The sequence below is a fragment of the Myotis yumanensis genome, unplaced genomic scaffold (genome assembly GCF_028538775.1).
Source record: "Myotis yumanensis isolate MYYU_CA2020_CCGP unplaced genomic scaffold, mMyoYum1.0.hap1 SCAF_16, whole genome shotgun sequence".
NCBI classification, from domain to species: Eukaryota; Metazoa; Chordata; class Mammalia; order Chiroptera; family Vespertilionidae; genus Myotis; species Myotis yumanensis.
The window spans coordinates 27,921,582-27,941,203 of NW_027223767.1; the positions used below are offsets into that span (position 1 = coordinate 27,921,582).

General features: G+C 48.7%; 1 protein-coding gene across 2 annotated transcripts in view; it reads left to right on the plus strand.

The window, feature by feature from the left end:
• The first annotated feature begins 604 nt into the window (after positions 1-604).
• Positions 605-19,622, plus strand: part of AKAP1 (A-kinase anchoring protein 1) — a 30,526-nt gene continuing 11,508 nt past the window's right edge. For both annotated transcript variants that reach the window (XM_070393217.1, XM_070393218.1), the window contains exons 1-2: positions 605-666; positions 17,814-19,485. In XM_070393217.1, coding sequence (XP_070249318.1) covers positions 17,838-19,485 — 1,648 coding nt within the window. In that variant the 5' untranslated portion in view covers positions 605-666; positions 17,814-17,837. The remainder of the gene's footprint in view (positions 667-17,813; positions 19,486-19,622) is intronic.

Here is a 19,622-nt window from a genome sequence, read left to right on the forward strand (position 1 = left end):
CCAGGTACTACCTTTACGCAATTGAGCAATTATTAATGGTCACCTGATGATGTATTACAAGGTAATGATGGCTACGGGGAAGCACGGGGAGCTCAGCCCCTCACGGTTTCCAGGGGGGCTCTCGGTGCCGAGGCAGGCAAGTAGATGGTCTAACTGACCCCTTCAGACTGCTCAGAGGCCATTGAGTGTTCCTTTCAGGAGAATCCGCGCTAGGATTGCGAAGCAGAGCTTCGAAGGCTCTCGGGGTTCCTAAGGTTACAGCCGGGCCCGCTTCCCGAGCCCAGCCGCGATTACAGATAATCTCGCGAGAGCTCGAGCAAGTCCCGGCTGCGGGTGGCGGCCGCGGGATGTTGGCGGAGCATTCCAGACCGCGCCCCCTCTGGCGCAGCTGGGAGAAGCGCAGGCCGGAGTGGCCCGCGGCGCGCACGCGCAGGTGAGGCGGGCCAGAGCTGGAGCTTGAGGGCGGGGGGCGGGGCCTTGCGTTGCGCCGCGGGCACGTCGCTGCGCGTCCTCAGTATTTAATGTCTCTGTGTTCCAACGGCCTGGGCGAGCACGTGGGGGAGCGGCCAGAGCGCAGCTCTGTGGGGCCGGGCCTCAGGGCTGAGGCGGGGGTCGGGGGGCGGCGGCGGGCGAGGACTCTGTATCCCGACGGTGGCCGAGGAGCTGGTAAGTTGGAGCCCATGAGGGCGGCTGTTCCGGGGACCACCCACCGGGGCGGGAGGACGACGCCGTCGGGGTGATGGGGACCCTGGGGTGCAGGTGCGGAGTGCGATGCGCGTCCAGGTGCCCTGCTTGCCGGAGGCCCCGGACCCTGAGTGCGGACGGAGAGGCTCCGGCCCGCAGCCTGCTGTCAAGCAGGCCCTTCTTTCCCTCCTGTCGCCTGCGCGCCCCCTCATCTCCCCGGTCTGGGTTGTCTGCCCGTCGGCTCCTGCTGACAGATCGCGTGTGCGTGGTTGGGGCGGCGCTCTGTAGCCGCGCGGTGTCCCCCACGCGCGTCCCCATCCTCGGGGGCGGGGGTGAGGACGCGATGCCCGGGCCACCGCTCTGCGGCTTAACTTTCCCCGAACGCGCACACCTTCCTGGGAGACCGAGCGCGTCCCACCCAAGGTCGCCTAACTCACACGCGTTTACTTTTCAAAGGTCGTGTGTACCCAGTCTCCGCCGGGAGAGGCGGTGGCAGAGCGGGCTGTGGGCAGGGCCAGGTGCTCGCAAGGGCGAAGAGGTGCCCCATGGCCCGCGGGCACCCCGTTCTCCCTCCTGAGGGGTTAGAGTTGCATTGGTCACTTCAGGAACCTCATCCAACTTCTGGGCCCTTTTGCTTGGTTCTGGGTTGCTCTCCTCCCAGGCCCGGCGTTGGCCAACCTGAGCAGGTACTCCAGCCCCTGGGAGCTGAGGGTGGGGAGCCCGGGAAAGGGGTTCTGTTTGCTGAACCGGGAGGATGATGGGCTAGGGGCGACCGGTGGTGATTGGATCCCTGTTTTGGGCGGAGGGACCGTTAGAACAGAGTTAGGGTCCTGAAGTCTAAAGCTTGGTGTCCCTCCAGAGGATTAGCATTTGCAACACCTTAAAGGGTGTCCGGAGGGCCGGAGGCCGACGGGTCCTGCCTGGTGTGCCCGCCGACTTCTTGCCCCGCGGCGCATAGGTCACGTGTCGCGCTCCGCTGGCACCCCGCAACCTTCCCGCCCGCGGTCTGGAGGGACCGAGCGAGTTTCGCGGATCCCGGTCTCAATATGCTTGGAGAGGCCCCTGTCTTAAACCCCTCGGTGCGACCTTTCTCCGGTTCAACTCTTTTGTGCTCTAGGGTACACTTCCTTCCATTCCCCCCCCGCCGCCCCCCGCCCGCCAGGGGAGGCACGGGGATGAAGGGAGCTGGTGGTGGTGGGCGGTGCGGCACCGACCCCCCCGACCCCGGACTGCGAGTAAGCCCTGGGCATTTGGCGATTTTCCTGTCCAGCGGTGATGCCCAGGTTGGCCGCCGCTAACACAAACCCGGTGCACTTCATTCCAGGTGTGAGTGGTGGCCTCTCGAGCCGGGTAGAGTGCATGGGCAAAGCAATTGGATGACACTAACTGTCTTTCCTCTACTCGAAGTTCAGGCTGCTTGGTGTTTAAATTTATCTACTGCAGGGAAATCTGGGCTGCTGGATACGGTGCAGTCCTATCTGTTCATTGGTTTGCTGTTCTCCCCTCCCCCCAATCTTTGTCGCAATTACTGATGAAGTAACTCTGTTCACAATAAGCCATTAATTCTGGCAAACAGTAACCTTAGCGTGCTCTGGTAACTAAATCCTTCCCAAATTAAAAAAGTATTTAGAAAGCAAAACTTGGCCTTTAATAAGCACCACCCCATCTTCTTTGCTCTTAAAGGTACAGAGCATCTTTGAATCGAAGAGAAGGGCAGCATGCATGTATGGCCATATATCAGATTCCTCTGTTCTTGGCTTTCAAGTGGGTTACCTGCTTATTTAAGACTTTCTGAGCACTGGAAGCACGTGAGGTTATGCTTTGGGAACTTTCTGACTTGTGTTGAATCTTTCCTCTTTCACCTCTTAACTAGTTTTGTGGGTTCTGGGTAGTGATTCCTGTGTGTATTCGCAGATGAAGTTGTCACTTGGCCCTTTGAGGGCCTCTGGATCCTACAGGTATGCAAATCACTGAAGCGTCAGTGCCAACCTGAATTAAATGGGCTCTATTGTCATGAGTATTGTTAGATGATGGCCTAGAATTTTCAGGTAACTGATCCCATTCAAGCATGTGAGTGAGGCAGGTCTAATGGATTTGTGTCTTGCTGGAGTCTTGTGACTATCAGTTCCTCCTCCCAGCTGTATCTAGGAAATACATTGACACGTGGACACTGCAGGGTGCCAGTGAGAGTGTCTGTTGTAAGTGGCCTGCTCAGGTGCCAAGTGGATGTGTCCCCAGTGTAAGGTTGCTGAGCATCAATATTTTAAAGCAATTTGTTTTGTTCTACCTGGTAACCCAAATTATTGGTGGGCTTTGGACCTGTGTCCTACCCATCGTTTTTTGGGTGAAGGCTAGTTTTGGCCTTTACAGTGTTCCCTCTCCTCACCCTAAAGACAAGTTGAAATATTTGTGAAACCCTGCACTGTGCATGATGGGTTCTCAAGCCTTGTTTTTATTCCCTCTTAAAGAATCTCTGAGACTGACATTTTCTCTTGAATCACTTGAGTGATTTGAATTTTATTAAAAGTACCCTCCCCCGGCTTCTGGCCTGGAAACTTGGTTGGAAGGAAAAGGAAAACAAATTGGTTTCCCCACATTGCCAGCCAGCCTCCTGGCTCTAGCCTGCAACAAATATGACTTGATTGAGTGCTCATTTCAGGGCTTTGAGGAGTGGGCACCCCTTGTGCCTGGTGAGCTGGTGCCTTCCAGCCCACTCTCCCCAGGCAACTCCTTCCTAATCTTCCCTGTGAGTCTAGAATGGTATGGTTTCTCTGCAGCTTGGTCTGTTGTGCTACTGTGGGGAAGTCAACAGTTTTGCGTACAAGTTAATACTTCAGCTTGCCATTCTGAGGAGTATTCCTCTGCTCTAGGAGGTGCTGAATCCTATCGCCTCTTGTCCCATTTAAGGTGTGAGTGGAGGCTTCTCAAGTGGGGTAGAGTGCATGGGCACAGCAATTAGATTAAACTACCTGTCTTTCCCCTACTTGAAGTTCAGGCTGCTTCACATTTAAATCAAGTCATACTGTCTGAGTTGCTTGTCTATATGGGATACATTTTAACCCTGATCTTTGCTTCCTAGGGCAAGTTCTGCTTCTTCCACATCCCTTTCTGTTCATACCTCACTCAGGTTTCACTTTTATGATGATTTAACAGTACGTATCCATCATATGTGACATTCCATTGAGCAAACCTGCTGGCCTTGGTACCTAATTTTAAACCTAGACAGTGGAAAACATGGTCAATGACAGTGTTTTGAGTTGGACAGAGTCTGGCTGGAGAAGTAATTGGTGGGGATGTGGGAACTAAAATTTAGAGGATGCCTTTTCCTTGATAGCTACTGTTCTGGGCGAGTTGTGAGCAAACACCTCCCTATTCCTTTCATCCTCATACCTCTGAATACAAGTGAGGTGGGTGAAGCTGGAGGTATTGTTTCAGTGGTCAATTGAAATACAAATTGAGGTGTAGAGAAACTGATAGTGTGGGTTTGGACTTAAGCTAGGCCCTTAGAGGGCTTTGTGAGAAGAACCAAGGCATAGTCAAATCCATGGGCGTTACTCCTAATCTTTCTGTTGCTTTCTAAGCAGATTATTAGAGTGAAGGAGTGTGTCTATCATTCGGCCTTCTGAGGACTGGCTTTTAGCAATAAGCAATCTTCAAGATGACCTATTCCTTAACTTTCCTTTCTTCCTACTATATGGTCTTTGTTCTGTCCAGGTCCCCGCCATTTGGATATTTCTACAATTCGGTTTGATAGTTTGCAACAGTCGATAGTAAACATTCTATCCCCATCTGGTAATACTGGTTGGCTGACTTCACTTAACCAGGTGCCACTGAGGCCCATGCACTTAGGAACAAAGTGGGGGCCCCAGGTGAGTTCTGGAAGTAAAGGTATACAGTGCTGCAGGCTGATAAGGCTTGTTTCACCACTAGGCTTAGCTGGCAAGAGCCCTGGATTTGAGGGGTGAAACCTGGTTCTAGGCAGGATTGGTCAACATCGAAGGCATTCAGATTATGTTCCTTGGGACCTTGTTAGACTGAAGTGCCTGGGGACTCCTAGAAGAATAGAGTGGCCTGCAGGGTTGTTTATGGGGAGGAGCGGTTTTGGCCTAGGATGCTTGCTTTAGTGCAGCCGTGGGCAAACTATGGCCCGAGGCTGGATCCGCCCGTTTGAAATGAATAAAACTAAAAAAAAAAAAAAAAAAAAAAAGACCGTACCCTTTTATGTAATGATGTTTACTTTGAATTTATATTAGTTCACACAAACACTCCATCCATGCTTTTGTTCCGGCCCTCTGGTCCAGTTTAAGAAACCATTGTGGCCCTGGAGTCAAAAAGTTTGCCCACCCCTGCTTTAGTGGATAGTACAAGTCAAAGACTTAAAAAAACCCCAATCCAATCCAGTTTTAGGTGCATTTTAAGTTCTCTTAACTGTGCTAAATATTTTTATATTTATATTTTACACCCTTTCTAGTCTCATCTAAATTGATCCTTAGAGGAGAGGGTCTAGAGCTGCCTTGTCTTTAGGGTATTAACTAGTCATGTGTAACTAGTTAAATTTAAGCATAAAATAAAATTTAACAATTAGTTTCTTGGTGATATTAGTCAGATTTCAAGTGTTCAGTAGCCTCATGTGGCCAGGGGCTGCAGTATTGGACAATGTAGGTCTAGAACATTTTCATCATCCCAGAACTTTCTATTGGACAGCACTGGTTTTAGTTCTTTGTCCAACTCTAAAAGCTAAAGCATTATATACTTGGGCTTCATCTTTCATAATCCACAAAACAAGCAGCTTTAGTGACAAATTATTTATTAGCTCTCTCCATGGCACATTGAGAAGTTGTGATCTGCCAGTTTGGAGGGCAGTGATCAGTTATGAAACAGTTTGAGGAGCGTAGTGAGGGATCTGGGAATGTATGAAGCAAAGAGCCAAATGCTAAGCCGTTGGAAAGCCATTTTGGTTTGAGAGCCTGCTTATTATCATAACGGTCTTTGCTGGGTCTCTAAGGCCTGTCTTCAGATGTCAGCTGATCTATTTGTCCTTTACCCACCTGAATACTTCCTGCAGGATCCCAGTGTGGGTCCTTTGCTAAATAATTTGCAGATACCTTACAAACTAATGTTATTTTCATTCCATCTCTCCAGTCCATGTCAGTGTTAGGAGTCCTGTTTTTACAAAAGGTGTGGGGAGAGCTGCGGTAGAGTAGGGATCCTAAAGTGTTGGTGTGGGGCCAGTTCTGGGGAGTGGGCTTTATTTCCAGATGCCCCCTTCTCTCATCCTGGGCATACTTAGTTTGAACCCTGATAGACTGACCTTTAGTATATAATGCGAGAGACTCTTTTCTTGGAGCCAGACAGCATAAGATGCATTACAGACACTTATTGAGCACTTACTGTATACCTGGCATCATAGGAGGTTTTTTTTCTGAACTGTTCCCTTCTTATTGTTTCTCAACCCTGTGAGGTTACGTATTTCTACTTTGTATATGAGGAAGGTATTCTGATCCCAGGATGCAGGGCTGGGCTGGCTTTGGACCTGGATCAGGGTTCTGTATCTCTAGCTCCATGCTTAGAGGCTGTTTTTTATTTACTGCCGCATTAACCCTCCAGCCTCATCCAGAAAACAACTGGATTTTTAAAAGATTACAATTATTTGTTCCACAGGCTGAGTCAGACTGTTAGGTGTTTTGAGTCATTTCAGCCCCATGATGGAGATATTTGTATCCCATTTTATAGGACATTTTCATTTGTCAGGAAACCGATGTTCAGGATCCTACTCTTTAATGCTTTTCCTTTCCAAAGCCATGTTTTATCAAAATTATGCAACCATCCGGTGCCTTTGAGCTGCACAAATGATGACTGTGACTAAGAAAGCCTTGTAGACAGTAGCTATGCCTGAAGGCCTGGAAAACGCTCTGAAGACTTTGGTTTAGCTCCGTTCTCTGGTTGAGAAGACAATCTTGAAGTCACTCATCATTCTCTGGCTAATAATAATGTGGCCTCTCAGACCTCACATGGAGGTCAGGAGACCATCCCCTGGCCCTCAACAGGCTGTTGGCAGTAGTTTGGTCCTGGATTTGTTCAAGCCCAGCCCTCAGCAGGATTTGTTCAAGCCCAGCCCTCAGCAGGATTTGTTCAAGCCCAGCCCTCAGCCCCATTCTCCATTGCCACTCCCACCCCCCTCTCCTCCAACCTTGGCCCCGGACAGCAGATCTGAAGGCCAGTCCAGACTTCTGTAAATCTTCTTGCCCCTTCTTCCTGCCCTCCAAGGAGAAAGGAGCAGGAGGGACTTGCCCTGAGCTGCCTTGGAAGGAGGCCTGCAGTCTGATGTGCCTTGAGTTCTGTCTCTGGTGAGAAAAGGCTGTGCTGAGAAAAACCTCCTTGCTTTGTCCTCTGACTTTGCTGAGGCCCACCTGGCCAAGCCTGTGCTGTCGTGCTATTTTGGGCAGCTGGTATCCTTTAGGAGGGCCAAGTGCATGTGGCTTCAGTGTACAGAGCAGGTCCTGAGTGCTGCTGCTTTCTAATCGGGAGGAAGGAGAATAAAGCTACCCTAGAAACTATCATGGGGTGTTGGTGCTGGTGGTGGTGGGGGAGAGGTAGGCTTAAGAGGTCCCTGGGGCTGCCTTTTCTATTTTGGATCTGTGGCTGGGGCCCAACCCTGCCTCCTGGGCCAGGCAGGCATGTGACCAAGGCAGCCCAGTGAGCGGGGGAACTCAGGACTGCTGTCCAGGGGAATGACACCACTTGTTGCCCAGCAGCCAATTTCTAAGGAAATCAACCTATTTTCATGGGAAGTCACCCAACTTAAGGGCAGGCCACCAAACAGACACTAAAAAATTCTGTAAAACTGTGGATGTGCTGGCAGCTTGAGTACTGGTGTAACCAAAATAAGAGCATGAGAGGAGGCAAACGTCCCTCAGGAGGAATTCTTACAGGGAGCCAGTTAGAAGGAGGCTGATGAGATATGAAAAAGGAGTTTGACAAATGAGTTCTGCTCCACACTGCCGTCCTTTCTTTCCCCGCCCTGTTTTTTTGGCTCCTCCTTTTCTCTAACATGGAGCTGCCAACTCCAGCCCATCTATCTGTTTCTGATTAAGAAAGCTTCAAGCCATATAAGGCCCCTTCTGTTGCCTATGGTTTATGTTGGCTGGAGAGCGAGGTTGTTTTTGCGAAGTGTATTTCAAAGAAGTGGCGAGGACTTATGTGGGGCTGAGGGTGTGTGTGTGTGTCCCTGTTCCCATCCACCAGGCTAATAAGTGGTGTGACCCCAGGGCTTCATACAAATGTATTTGCTGTAAAAAGTGGGCCTGTTTACTCACACAGTGTGCACCGGCTGTGCTACCAGCCACAGAGGCACCCTGTTTCTGGCATAGATTTGGAATCAGCCTCTGATTATTAGTCTAGAAACTATAGCCCCTTGGCTGTTGGGGCAAGTTGGTTTCCCTCTCTGGAGGAAGTTTGGTGAACCTGTTCCTCTGGGTTCTTGACCTTCAGCACTGCGCCTGCCCAGTGAGGCTGGGGAGCAGTTTCTCTGGCAGCAGCCCTCCAACCTCATCTTCACCTCCCTTTCTTGCTGCCTCTTGAGTCAGCCAAGCTTGTTCCTGCTTTAGGACTTTGGCACGTGTTCTCCCTGCCTGGAACTTTCTTCCCCTCTCCTTTCCCTGTCCTCCCAGACCTTGGCATGGCTGCCGCTTACTGTTCCAGCTCTGTTGCCACCTCTTTGGAGGGGCATTCCCTGACTGTTCTGTCTAAAGCTTCCCCTCTCCCACATGCAGTTTATCCAGCTTTTCTCCACCTTGGTTCCTCGTCTAAACCGCAGAACACGGAAGATGGCCGAGTGACTGTTTCTCAACTCTCCCAACTAGTACAGTACTAGATGCCCAGGGGTATAGTCAATTCATCATGTACAAGGGATGCCTAGGGCTCAGTTCTCAGAACCGGTTGAGAGGCTGCAGGTTTATTACATTTGCTTGCTGCATCTTTGTAGTATCTTGCCATCTGAAATGTGACTCCCTACCTACTCCTCCCTCCACCTTTGCTTCCTGAGGGCTCTAGCATCTTCAGCAGAACCTGGCTCACATTGGGTATACAGATCTTTATGAAATGACTAGGCCCAAGGGGTCCTGTTACCTGATGCTGGCTAGGCCTCAATGGTGTGGGAACCAGATGCCTCGCTCCGAAGGGTCTATTAATAAGCATATTCTCTTTGTGATTATTACTGTTGTCAGCAAGGCAGTTGTGGGGGGAGGGTGTCTCTGAAGCAAAATTAGCATCAGTTATTATGGGAAATAAAGCATTATAAATTTATACATAGATGAGATGACATACATATTTATTATGATGGTTAAAGAAACAAAAGCTGTATGGTAATAGAACATCCATTGCTACTTAATACTTAAGAATATATTAATTTTCTATGAAAATATTGCTTGTAGGAAGTTTTGACTTTTGACTATCCACAGGTTTGAAAGAACAGCCATTTGCCCTGAGTGCTCTCCCTCCTGTCCTGTTCTCTTCTAGAGGCAGCTGCTTTCATCTAGTTGTCTTCCCTATCTCTGTATTTCTAAATAGTATACTTCTCCCTTCCTTTCCATCTTTTCTTCCTTTTTATTTATCTGATTTGCTTTTCTACTCTGAAAGATAAGGATTTGGCTCATTCCTACATTTTTTCTTCCCTCATCCTCATTATAGAGGTAGTATGCATTGTTATGATATAAATACTGCTTATACAGTAGCTGAAAAGTTCTTAGTTTTCCATATTTCCTTTCTTGCCATCCTCTTCCCTCTCCTCTCCTAACTTACTTTGTTTAGCTTTGTTTTCTGTGTCTCTCGCCTTAGTTCTCTGACTCTTCCCTGAGCCTTAGCCATTGCTGTCAAGCTCCTCTCATTTGCTTAAACATACCAGGTACTAGCGTTCCATATTGCTCCTGGAATGTACCCGTCCCTGGCTCTGCTTCCCCTTCATCCTGGAAATTCCTTCTCCCTTTCTCTTGTGTTGCTTCCTGGATCTGTGCCTACCCCTCCCTTTTCTGATTCCTTTTGAAGTTACGTGTCATCTTTATTAGCTTTTCTTGATTTACTCCCTTGTTTTTGTGGAGCCTGTCTTCTAGTAGCTTGCTGAGAAAGTGTGCTGGTTCATACACAAGGACAAGCCCCTTTGTAGGCTTGGGTTGAGGTGTGGCCAGAGACAGGAGGGTTGCTAGAAAGTTGGCAAGGACAACTAGGCCCTCATAACCCTTCTGGCATGCCAGTAGATCTGGCTTTATTTTATGGAGTAGTTTAAATGAGAAGGGATGTGGATTTGGGCAGCAGGTAGTGGTGAAAATGGGTATTGAATGAAAGTCTGCATATTGAATGGGCCAACCAAATCTCCCTTGCCTTCCATTTGAGCTGCTACCCTCCCATCTCCCACCCCAGGGCATTATTAGAACATCCTAATCTGGAGAAACTGGCAGCCTGGTTCATGTTTGTTCCCCACCCTGGCCAGGACACTTGCCTGACTCTTGGACCAAACTTGTCAGTTGGTCAGTGGCAGTAATAGGCCTACCAGAGGAGAAGTCTTTGGTATTTTCTGCCCCAAAAGGTCTTGTAAGTGCCTCGAAAGTAGTGTGTTTGTTTGACTCATTTCTGTGTCCCACTGTGCTTTGTACCCTGTAGGTACCAATACATATTTGGTGAATAGAAATTCCTTATGCCTTTATGTGATCTCTGAGTTGGTTATAGGGCACTGTTTGCCATTTGTAAAAGCAGTGTCTACCTCTTTGCTTTGTCCCCTGAGATGGTGCTATGAAAGGTTTTTGCCTCACACCATCTTTTCTGATTCCTTTTGAAGTCACATGTCATCTTTATTAGCTTTTAGATAAGCTTATTGTCTGATCAGAATGTCATACCTTTTGGGTAGTCTTGTGTAGTGCTCTGTGGTCATGGGCAGGAACTCTGTGTACCCAGGAACACTGGTGGCACCTGCTTTATCATTATAGTAAAAAAATCTTAAACCATTTCCCTAGCCCCCAAATGAAGAAATGTAAAGACCTTTGTAGGAGGTGCCGATTTTTTCCCCTTTATCATTTGAAGCCTAATGAGACTGGACCTGCTGTGAGTGGTCAGAAGAGAAGGAGGGAGGCTGGGTAGTTCACACTTGTGTGGTTTCCTCTTTAACCACCTTTTCCAAACTGGGAGTTTAATTTTTAATTGAACTGGAGGAGGAAGAGCTCTTAATTGGAGACTATGTTCAGAGATGGGTTTTTTCACTTTTGACTCTACTTACTTGGAATTCTTGGTACCAGGCTCTGGTTCCCATTTTGGTTGGAAAAGGCTTTATTGAGTAGGCCTGCCCATCCAGGCATTGTTGTGTGGAGCCTCCAGTCTCTTGGAGAACAGGCTGTGGAGTGTTTTGTGATCCAGAACCAGGAGGGTGGCTGACCGGGCTGCTCTGTGGAGCCATCACAATGAAGGGTGTGGGGAACAGCCCTGGGCAGGAGGACCTCACAGCCCCACTGTGAGCTAATTTGGAATCTTTAGGGCCAACATGAATCACAGCTCACTCACGCACCCTAAGGATGAAGGTAACAACCCTGTGAACACCGAGACTGGGCTGAGACCAACACAAGTGAGGCATGGCTCCAGCACTCTGATTCCTGGGCCCCCAGCCATGCTGCTGAGGGTGAGTGAACCAGCTTGCCATCGTTCCCCACCCTCAGCGGCAGGACCAAACATTGCCCAGCAAGGTAGGCACTAGCTTTCTCAGCATTTATGCAGCTCTTGTGTTTCCTTCAGGTCTTCTGGGAACATCCTCTAGCACTGTGCTGTCCACTAGGTAGCACCAGTCGTATATAGCTATTTAAAGTAGATTGACACTAAATATAATTTAAAATTCAGTTCCTCAGTCACACTGGTCACATTTCAAGTGCTCAGTAGCTCCCTGTGACTAAATGGCTGCCAATATTGGACTTTAGTTGCCACTTGGGGACTAGCCAGGCCTTTGCCTCTTGTGACCTGCTCTGCTTTGGCCATGTCGCAACTGCCCATTGCGTTGACAGTAAAGGTCAGACTCCCTTTGTCTGGCCCCTGGCCAGCTTTTCAGCCTCTCCTCCCAGGACTTGTTCTGCTCTCACTCCCAAAGATACATTGGGTTTAGAACCTTAATTGATGTCATTAACCTACCATTGCAACCTAAGGGAATTCTGGCCTTTGAGACAACCTTCCTTGGGTCCTCTTTGCCTGTTTCTGAAACCGGGCTCAGCGTGGTGCTGATATGTGTGTATGTGTGAGCGAGACACTGGCTCTTCCATCTGGATTGTGAGCTTCTGGTGGACAGAAGCTTTTTCTTGCTAAAACTTAAACACATTTGAATGTATGTGCATATCCTCAACCTGATGAGAAATTGGGTTAATGCAACCCAAAAGGCACTCTTGTCTTTCTCCAGCAAACTCGAGGGTTGCAAGTGAGGGGCATGGTATTAGGGTTAGGGGAGGGATGGAGGAGCCTTGGCCTGGTCCACAGCCTGGTGTTATTCTCCCAGTGCAGTGGCAGCAAGTGCTAGGCTTTAGGTTCTGGATCATTCCCTGTCCTTAGAAGACCCCCTTCCAGGGGAAAAGCGCCTACCCCCCTTGGCAAGAAGTTCTTAGGAGATGGAGTGTCTTGAGCTTCCTTCTGTTGGTGAACACATAACCCTGGAATAATGGAAGAAATGTTCAAATTTCAACCAGACAGGGTTGACAAAAGTAGGTTTACACTTGTGAGTATGCAAAACACAGAGCTTATTCTTGTATTATTACTTGTTTATTATTGTATTATTTTCCATGTAAGCCTGCCTTTGCCCACCCCTGTGTAAAAGTCCATTCAGAACACAGAGTGGATGTAACTTCACTGACCAGGTCCAAGCCCAGACTGGACTTAGGAGACTCTTGGCACCTAGGTTCTTATTTTTATGATGGACTTTCCCGTTGATTAATTACATGCAGCTCTTTTTCCACAATAACTACAGACAAATAGGCTGACTCACTGGGACCAACACTCTTTGTACCATTCCCAGAGATTTGTTTTCTTGTTTAGCAGAAGGCCCTAGATTGCAATGCCCCAGCTGGTCTTCGGGGTTGGGAGTGAAGCAATTACTTCTCCAGAGGTAAGCTGTTCTGAGAAGCTGCAGGTTTCTCTGGGAGAAAGAAGGAATCCTTTCAGAACCTGGAGTGAGTAGGTGGGCACGAAGGTCTTATGGGGCTGTGACACACGTGCCTGTCCTCAGCTCTGTGTGACCACTGGGCAGCTAGCCAGCGTGCATCTATTTACGGGTAAATAGACCTGCTAAAAATAAGCAGGCAGCTATTTCATTCCAACAGATTCAAACTAGCCAAGTCTCCTCCCCACCAACCCTAAGCCCAGGCTCTGCATCCTTTTCCCTGATGGGGGTAGGGGGAGGTGGCAGGGGCAATCCTGCCTGAGAGGCCTGGGCCTCTGGAGTGGGGGAGGGAAGCAGCCACCTTCATTCAGTTTACTTGCGAGTGTGAAGGCTTTTAGATCCTCACTATTAAATGCCACTTACATTTTTGAGAGGTACACGTTTAAAAAAGAGAGAGGGCAGAGAGAGCAACTCAAGAGTCTGTTTGGGGAGGAAGGTACCAGAGAGCCTTGTTAGGCTGAAACGTGTGCGTGCACATGGGGCAGCTCTGTCTGAGAATTCAGGAAAGGTTGGTACATCCTGTGCCACAAGTCCAGGGCTCTGTGTTCACATAAATCAGGGAAAATGGCACCTTACCAATTCACAGAAGTCAGTCTGAGTGAGGTGAGATTGGCTAGTGTAGGACTCTAGGAACTGAGGGCTAAGGAAGTGAGGGACTTCATTTGATGGGCAGGAAGTGGGGCTTCAGTCACCAGGAGCTCCCTGTGAGGTGCCTTCAGCAAAACCCAGCTAGGCTCTCACATCACCTTTGGGTGGTATGGGCTGCTTATTCCAGGGGCTCTTGGCTCTGTGTTTGATGGAGAAGCTCATATCTAACCACCATCCCCTGGTGGCAAGGGAAAAATAAACCATTTTACCCCTTCTTGGATCTCTTACCTCTTATCTCAAGTGCCCGGAGCACTTCAGTTCCACTCCAGGGCAGTTTCTGTCCCTAGAGGCAGTCGTGGAGAGGAGGGCTTTGCCTGGAAGAATAGTGGCCACTGGCTTCTGGTTCCTCAGCAGAGGGAAGGTCTCTCAGCTCTAGTCCAGCATGTGAATGGTGGGCACTGGGGACCCAGGTAGGACCTCGTCAGGAATCTGTGGGTTGGGCAACATGGCACTAGGGTAGCGGTATTAAATGCTTTCTAGGAGGCCCTCCTGGCACAACAACAGGGGTGTCTGGCTTGGAAATGGTATAGAACAGTGATGGCGAACCTTTTGAGCTCGGCATGTCAGCATTTTGAAAAACCCTAACTTAACTCTGGTGCCGTGTCACATATAGAAATTTTTTGATATTTGCAACCATAGTAAAACAAAGACTTATATTTTTGATATTTATTTTATATATTTAAATGCCATTTAACAAAGAAAAATCAACCAAAAAAATGAGTTCGCGTGTCACCTCTGACACGCGTGTCATAGGTTCGCCATCATTGGTATAGGAAGTTTCCTAAGCTGTAATTAGCAGAGTAGCTACAGCTGCCTGTTTGCAGGGGGGCTGTAGATGGTAAGTCTGGGGGCTTAGAGCCTCAGTCTCTGAGAACAAGCTGGGCAGGGAGGATTAGGTGGGTGAGTGGTAGTGGTGCCTCTGTGAGCCACAGAGCAGCAGGCAGGAAGTATGTATAGTGGCCCCAGGCCGCTGGTTCTGTGTTGAATGTGAACTAGGACTGGGAGCAGAACATGTGAAGTTGGGGGAGGTCAGTGACATGGCAGGCCAGGGTCTGGGATGCGGTATGGATCTCCTGGGATTCAGGACCAAAGCCAGGCTGTAATGTATGTATGCCTTACAGCCAGTTTCTTCAGTCTCCAGCGGTGGAGTGGGATCAACTGCTGGACCCCTTGGTTCAACTTTTAGTTCCAATGTGTGTGTGTGGGGGGGTATCCCAGTGTTTTGAGAGGCAGTTTATGTCTTGGATAACAACTACCCCCCTTACACACACACCCCCCAATTTGAGTTTATGGCCTTGGGCCCTTCCTGTGTAAAATGGAAGACTGCCACCTATGGGTTGTTAGGAAGAAAAAGAATCCTATGTCTTGTCTACCCCTTTCCATTTAATCTTTTTCTTGAGATCAGAGAATTGCTAGAATACTATGGGACTCATAACTATACACCCTGCTGAAATAGGATTGTCTAGTTAAAAAGGAATCAGATATTTAAATTTACTGACAAGAAGAACATCTGAGTTCAGACCCCAGCCCCACTTCCTGTTGCATGTGACCTGTTGGGTGGGACTTAATCTCCTGACAATAGGCTATGTCTCCTGTATACTACTTTTTCCTGAGAGCACCCTTCCCCCATAGCCTCTTTTCCTTCTCAAATGTTATTTATTTTTATATGAACGATGTTGGACACAAAGCAAATATCCCATAACCTAACACTTTTTTGGGTGTGTGCAAGTTGTTACAAAACAGTGATTTTCCAACTTGACTGCACATTGGAGTCACCTCAGTTAACAAAGTTGGTGCCTGCATCTTTCCCTCAGAGATTCTGATTTAATTGATTTGGGTGCCATCTTTGGATTTTAAAAGCATCCCTAGTGGTGCTAATGGGCAGCCAAATTGGAGAACCACTGAGAAAGAAATTATAAAAAAAACTCTCTTCCCAAAAAGAAGGAAGACTATCCATTTTCAATAGGATCCCAGTTTTTTTCATGGGATGATTATATGGACACAGACCTCATGTGCACATGGTGGTCTACAGCTTTTATTTTTGGCATCACAGCAGTTTTTCCAAGTCAGTACATAAAGTCAGTTTCCTTCTCTAACAATGATTTGTCCCTAGATTCTACAATATATGTAGCAGTTTTTTCTGTGAGTTTTGTTTCAAATGATACTCCGGTGAATATTCTTATATATAGACTTCTGCCTATGCAGAGTTATTTTTAATTTTTTTTTTTTTAAGAAAAGATTCCAGGTGTGGGAATTTGGGGGTCATAGAGTATGGTCATAAAATTTTAAGAGCAGTACAAGCTTCCCCTTTTCTTGGCCCATAAAATGTCTTATCCCCACAGATCCATTAATTAGTGGATCCTGGATTTAATGTGGAGTAGAACCTGAGTTCCATTCCCTTAACTGTATAACCTTGAGCTCTTTAAATCTTTAAGATGGTAATATATTCCAAACCAGGTGGTTGAAGATTAGGTGATGCAAGAGAAGTATCTAGTGAGGTTTCTCATTTGAATCTTAACACTCCGGTGTGGGGTGAATTTCCCGCCAAAATATAAGATGGCGCGGGCAATTATTTAGGTTTCCCGCGCAAAATCAGGGATTTTTATGATACCTATTACCCCAATGGGTATGAAACGGTTCGCATACGCAGGTAGGTATCTTTGTGAACGGCAAACAAACAAATATTTGGTAATACGCAGTTACAATCGGCCCGAGTTTACACGTTTCCCGCACTCCACCGCAAATCTATATGAACCGAGTTAAGACGGCTCCCGCGGAGTACGCGCAATTCACGCGAGCCGACTTAACTCGTTTCCCCCACTCCAAGTGTTAAGCTGTTAGACAGCATTATTGAAGCTTTCCACCTGGAGGGTATAATACAGAGCCTTCTGAGCCCGGGCTGCTGCTTAGGTTTGCTTTGTATTTTCCAGTCTCATTGCTTCATCTTCAGATATTAGCAGGAAGGTTTATCGTTAAAGATGAGGGACTTTCTGGAGGTGACCTGCCCACCCTTGTCATTTAGAGAAGCACTTTTCCTAGCACCTTCACAAACGTGCTTGTAAATCTTCTTGGAGGCTTGTTGTGCAGCTTGCAGTACAGCAGGTCTGGAGAGGGACTGAGATACTATAAGCAGGTTCCCTGGTTATGCTTGATGCTTCTGGTCCACAGACTGTGCTCTGAGATGCAAAGTCCTGGAGCAGTGTTTCCCACCTCTGCTGATCCTCAGGCTCGCTCGGGGAGCTGTATGCTCTGCTTTTGCCAGAAAACATTTAGATAAGTAGATACAACCACTAAGAGTTGGTAAAGCATTTACAATTAAGCACAAATCCAAATTAAGGTGCAATTCACCATATCATTGAAGGATTGGAGGTTTTAAGAAGACTTACAATTTTTCCATACAGAATAAAATTTGTTGGCATGGTAGGCACTGAATACAAGCGTTCTCAATAAGTCTGTTACATACCTCTAATGAGAGCTCACCCTGCTCTGCAAAGCACTTACTATACCTCTAAACTAATCCTCATACCTGTCATCTTCTGCTGCCTTCTTCTAGGCCATGATCATTTCTCCTTTCCTGGCTCTAACTGACCTAGGTCTCCATGTTCCTTTTGTTCCATATACTGTTTCTCCCGCTCCCTAATCACCTGCAAACACAGTTTGTTATGTCTGCCTTTTACACCTATGCTGGTTCTACAGGATAAAGTCAAGACCCTGCAGTAAAGTCCCAGGACTTGATTCTCCAAGCACGACCTGTGTCTCTATGCCACTGTGTGTATTTGCTGGTCCCTTTCCCTGGAGCATCTCCTTATCCTTTTTGAGCTCTTATTCATCCTTTGTTCTGGCTGTCTCTGCTATATAACTAATGTTTCATTGACTCATGGTTATGTGAGGGAGATATATACATGTGGATTCCATGGCTGTTGAGAAATGCTCCTATGCCATCTAAATAGATAAGATATCTGGGAGTTTAGTGAACTAAAACACTAAACATAACTAGCTCCTTGGGGAAACATAGGGAGAATTTGGCATTTAGAAGTGATGAAGGAAGGGACTTATTCAGGAGAAGGCTTAGCTTGTTTCAAGGGAGTGTGTGTGGATGAGGGAGCAGAAGGGGGTGTCTCTTCTTGCTCACCCACCTCCAATGGCTCACCCAGAGTCATGGTGTGAAAGGATGGTGATCCCTTCAGGGGCAGGGAAAGGGAGAGCCAACAGCTCTGCTGTCCCCTGTCTGTTGTCTTTCCTGTGCAGTCACATCAGGAACCTCTTACCAGGCTCTCACGGCATCTCTTTCTCGTTCTGTTCCCAGGTGTAACTACTACAAGCCTCCAGGATGGCCATTCAATTCCGTTCGCTTTTCCCTTTGGCATTGCCTGGAATGCTAGCACTCCTTGGCTGGTGGTGGTTTTTCTCTCGTAAAAAAGAGCACGTCAGCAGCCATGACAAACAGGTGGAGGCTAGTGCTGTGGAGCTGAGGGCCGGCCCTGCCATCGAGGAACTGGCCCCTGTGGAAAATGCCTGTCGTGCAGTAGTGTCCACACCCCCCAGTGTCACACAACCAGCAGAAGAGGAGCTGGCCATTGTGTACAAACCCCCTACAGAACCCCCGGCCTTGCTGCGGTCACATCCAGCCTGTCGTAGATCAGAGTCCTCAGGCAGCCTGTCTAACACCACAGACATGAGAGTTCGACCAGGAACATGCAGAGATGATAGTGCAAGGGTGGAACCAGCCCAGATGGGTGATGAAGCCAAGCCTGTTCCACTAGAGTGTGCCCTTCCATCCCCAAAGGCTATTCGGTTCCCCCACGAAGCCACTGAGGTGTGCAGGCACGAGGCAGGGTGGGGCCAGCAAGGCCAGTCTGCAGCTCCCACAGAGAAGCATGGCCCTGGGGAGAAGGCGAGAGAGATGGGGGCTGAAGGCACTGGCGACGCAGTGTTGGGAGAAAGTGGGCTAGAAGAAGGTGTGTTGTCCCTGGAGCATGGCTCTGCATTACAGAGCATCAAGGCGCCCAGCATGACTCCCTTGGGAGGAGGGGGAGAGGAAAGGAAGAGCAGCCCACCTCAGGTGGAGGGGGGCACAGCAGGGAAGTTGATGACTAGCTTTAAAGAATTGGCTCATGTGGAGCAGGCCAAGGATGATGAAACAGTGGCACCCTGTGTCCAAGGAGGCCGAGCCTGGGATGGAAAATTGAGCAAAGAGGAGTCCTTGGATAAAAATGAGGAGATTGAGCAGGCTGCCTACCAGATCATCTCCAAAGTGATATTGGATGCAACTGAAGAAGTGCTGGCCACCACTGTGGGCAAGATGGCAGGTTGCATGTATCAGGCCTCAGCCGGTCAGCTCCAAGGGCAGAAGGAGGAGAGATGTGCCCCAATCTGCCAGAAAACTGCCCTCAGGCAAGATGCCTTGGAGCCCACTCAGGCCACAGTGGAGGCGGCCACAGCGAAGGCAGTCTTGGACCCATTGGAGTCAGCTTTGGACCCGTCGAAGTCAGCCTTGGGCCCGTCGGATGCTGCCCTCCCCTTGCCAGGCCTGCCAGCAGAGGACCTGCTACCACCACCAAAGACCTATGTGAGCTGCCTGACCAGCCCTCTGTCCAGCCCCACCAAGGACATGAAGCCAAAGAACTCTGTGCACCACATCGCCCTGGCCCCCTGCCCACCACCAGCCGCCCCCCTCGGAGAGTCGCTGGACAACACAAGCGTCCTGGTGGAAGATGCTGGCTGTGTCACCTGCATGTCTGACAATAGCCAGGGTGTCCCTTCAGAATCCTCCTCCGGGCAGTGCTCAGATTCCGTCAGCACTTCAGGGCTCGAAGACTCTTGTACAGAGACCAACTCAAGCCCTAGGGACAATGCTACCACCTCACCACTGCCACAAAGTACTGTGCCCTTCAGCAATGGGGTGCTGAAGGAGGAGTTGTCAGACTTGGGGACTGAGGATGGATGGACCATGGATGCGGAAGCAGATCATTCGGGAGGTAGGAGGGTCTTGGTGTTCCTCACTCAGAGGACGCGGGTCTCCCTTTATGTAGTAGGAAAGGCTGCCTCTCTCTCTCTGCTACTTCTGTGTCCCAATCGGCGTGCAGAAAGTCAGGGCACAGCGGAGAGCTGGTGG